Genomic DNA, 1,898 nt, shown 5'->3' on the forward strand with positions numbered 1-1,898 from the left:
CTCTTCATTTCAAGAGTCAACTCCAGAGTTTTGTTAAGCTTTTGGATCCGGAGTACAATTTTATCCAACTCTTCCTCCTTCTTCTTGAGCACAGATTTAGTACCGTAGAGAGCTTGCCCGAACTTTTCTCTCCTTGCCTCAGACTCCCTGGCCCTTTTGTTGGAAATTTCAAGTTCTTTGTCCTTCTTCTGCTGACTATCTTTCAAATTTCCACTCTCTACCGAGACTCGGCCGAGCTTAACCCTCAAGTCAGTATTCTCAAATTCCAGCTCCTTAATACGGGCATTAAGACTCTCCACATCTTCAGGTAATATAGGTTCTGGCTCAGGAACCAACGGATAGATAGAAGGATCAAATGGAAATGGGAGTTTAACCATTTGAACCCCCTCTCTTACCTAACAAGTATAAGGCTCTCGAGCGATGACATTTCTCTTACCCAATTCCTTACCCTTTCTGATAATTACTTGTCATGACCTCTTGATCTTCTTCACCGTGGGGTGATCTACTTCAGCGCTGTGCAAGATGAAAGGCTTTACATCTTCAGCTTTTGGAGGGCCATTCATAGGGTAACCATGCTGCCTCAAAGATAACATGAGGTTGTAGTTGATACAACCCTTGGTTCTTATCAAAGGTACATTGGGGAAGTCTCCAATGCTGATAATAATATCCTCGGTTTCCCAATCCTTGATATACCACTTAACATGATTGGAGGTGAGAGAAGCTAATTTCTGAGAGGGCTTGAGTTCCTTTGAGACAAAAGGGCATTCTTCGGGCATATGAGGTCTAAACCAGACATGCAACAGCTGCGCACAACATAAAATGGTTCATCCCTTCTTCTCATGACGCTCATGAAGAGCATAATGAAGGTCTGCTAGGAGGAACGGTACAGGGTTACCAGAGAGAAAGACCCTCACAGCCAAATGGTCCACAAAATGGTCAATATTTGGGAAGAGAACTATCCCATATACCAACACAACTAACACGGCATAGAAAGCTTTCAAATTCCCCTCTTTTTCCATATTCTTAGCTTGATCTTCCAAGAACTTCCTAGAAAAACCATTGAAAGCTCCCTTCACATCCCAATTGTCCACGACTTCAGAAACCTTCAAACCCAAAGCTAAAGTTATCCTCTTGGGAGGAATATCTTCATCGAACTTAGGAAATGGATTATGATCCTTTAAATTCTGGCCTACAATCCTCTCAAACTCTTCCAAGGTAGGAGCCAACTGGAAATCAGAGAATGTGAAACAACATAGAGGTGGATCATAGAACTGAGCAATAGTCACCACAGTCATCACATCCATCTTTTCATTTAAGATGTTCAGAATTCTTCCATAGTCTTGCACAAAGCTGTTGAGTTTGATCGGTGTCACTTTGGCACTCAACTTCTGTAGCCTGGCAAGGTCCACTTTCTTGTATTTGAACTGAAAAGTGCTTCTTCTCTCAGGATTCATTTTGCTAACAAGTCTTAAATTCCTAAAATAATGTGAAACAAACTAAGAGTTTTGCTTTTTATGCGTATGCAATGAATGGATGAATGCAATGTTTTTGGTATAGGTTCAAAGGTCCTAGGTATGGATAAATCTGATTGCTTTCCAAAATGGGGTTCTCACCGAGTATGATCTAGGGTTTTGTTACAAAGGATCCCCGGAGTCACTGATTCACAAGCATGATTGACGCTTACGGAAAATGCTTTCCGATTATCAACTCCATCAAGGGAATCTATTATAGGTGAGGTTCTCGTATTGACCCTTACGAGGTATTCACCTCGGGAGTCCGTACTACGCAACCATCGATTTTAGTTCTAGACAAGGTACTCAGAGTCATGGATTCAAAAGAATGTTTGACGCTTACAGAAAATACTTTCCGGTCGTCAACTCCATCTAGAGAATCTATTC

General features: G+C 41.6%; 1 protein-coding gene across 1 annotated transcript; it reads right to left on the bottom strand.

The window, feature by feature from the left end:
* Nucleotides 1-467: 467 nt before the first annotated feature.
* Nucleotides 468-1,454, bottom strand: LOC127103384 (uncharacterized). Its single transcript, XM_051040649.1, has 2 exons — nt 969-1,454; nt 468-803 (listed from the first exon to the last, which is right to left on the bottom strand). Exons 1-2 carry the CDS (start codon nt 1,452-1,454, stop codon nt 468-470), a joined length of 822 nt encoding a protein of 273 aa, XP_050896606.1.
* Nucleotides 1,455-1,898: the final 444 nt, after the last annotated feature.

This window comes from Lathyrus oleraceus, chromosome 7 (genome assembly GCF_024323335.1).
Source record: "Lathyrus oleraceus cultivar Zhongwan6 chromosome 7, CAAS_Psat_ZW6_1.0, whole genome shotgun sequence".
Classification (NCBI taxonomy): domain Eukaryota; kingdom Viridiplantae; phylum Streptophyta; class Magnoliopsida; order Fabales; family Fabaceae; genus Lathyrus; species Lathyrus oleraceus.

Bases quoted from the DNA above. Each gene is read 5' to 3' on its own strand.
- LOC127103384 (XM_051040649.1), bottom strand. From the start codon at position 1,454: ATGAATCCTGAGAGAAGAAGCACTTTTCAGTTCAAATACAAGAAAGTG. The intron at 804-968 runs GTATATGGGATA...TGTTGTGCGCAG, and splicing joins ATGCCGTGTTAGTTGTGTTG to CTGTTGCATGTCTGGTTTAG.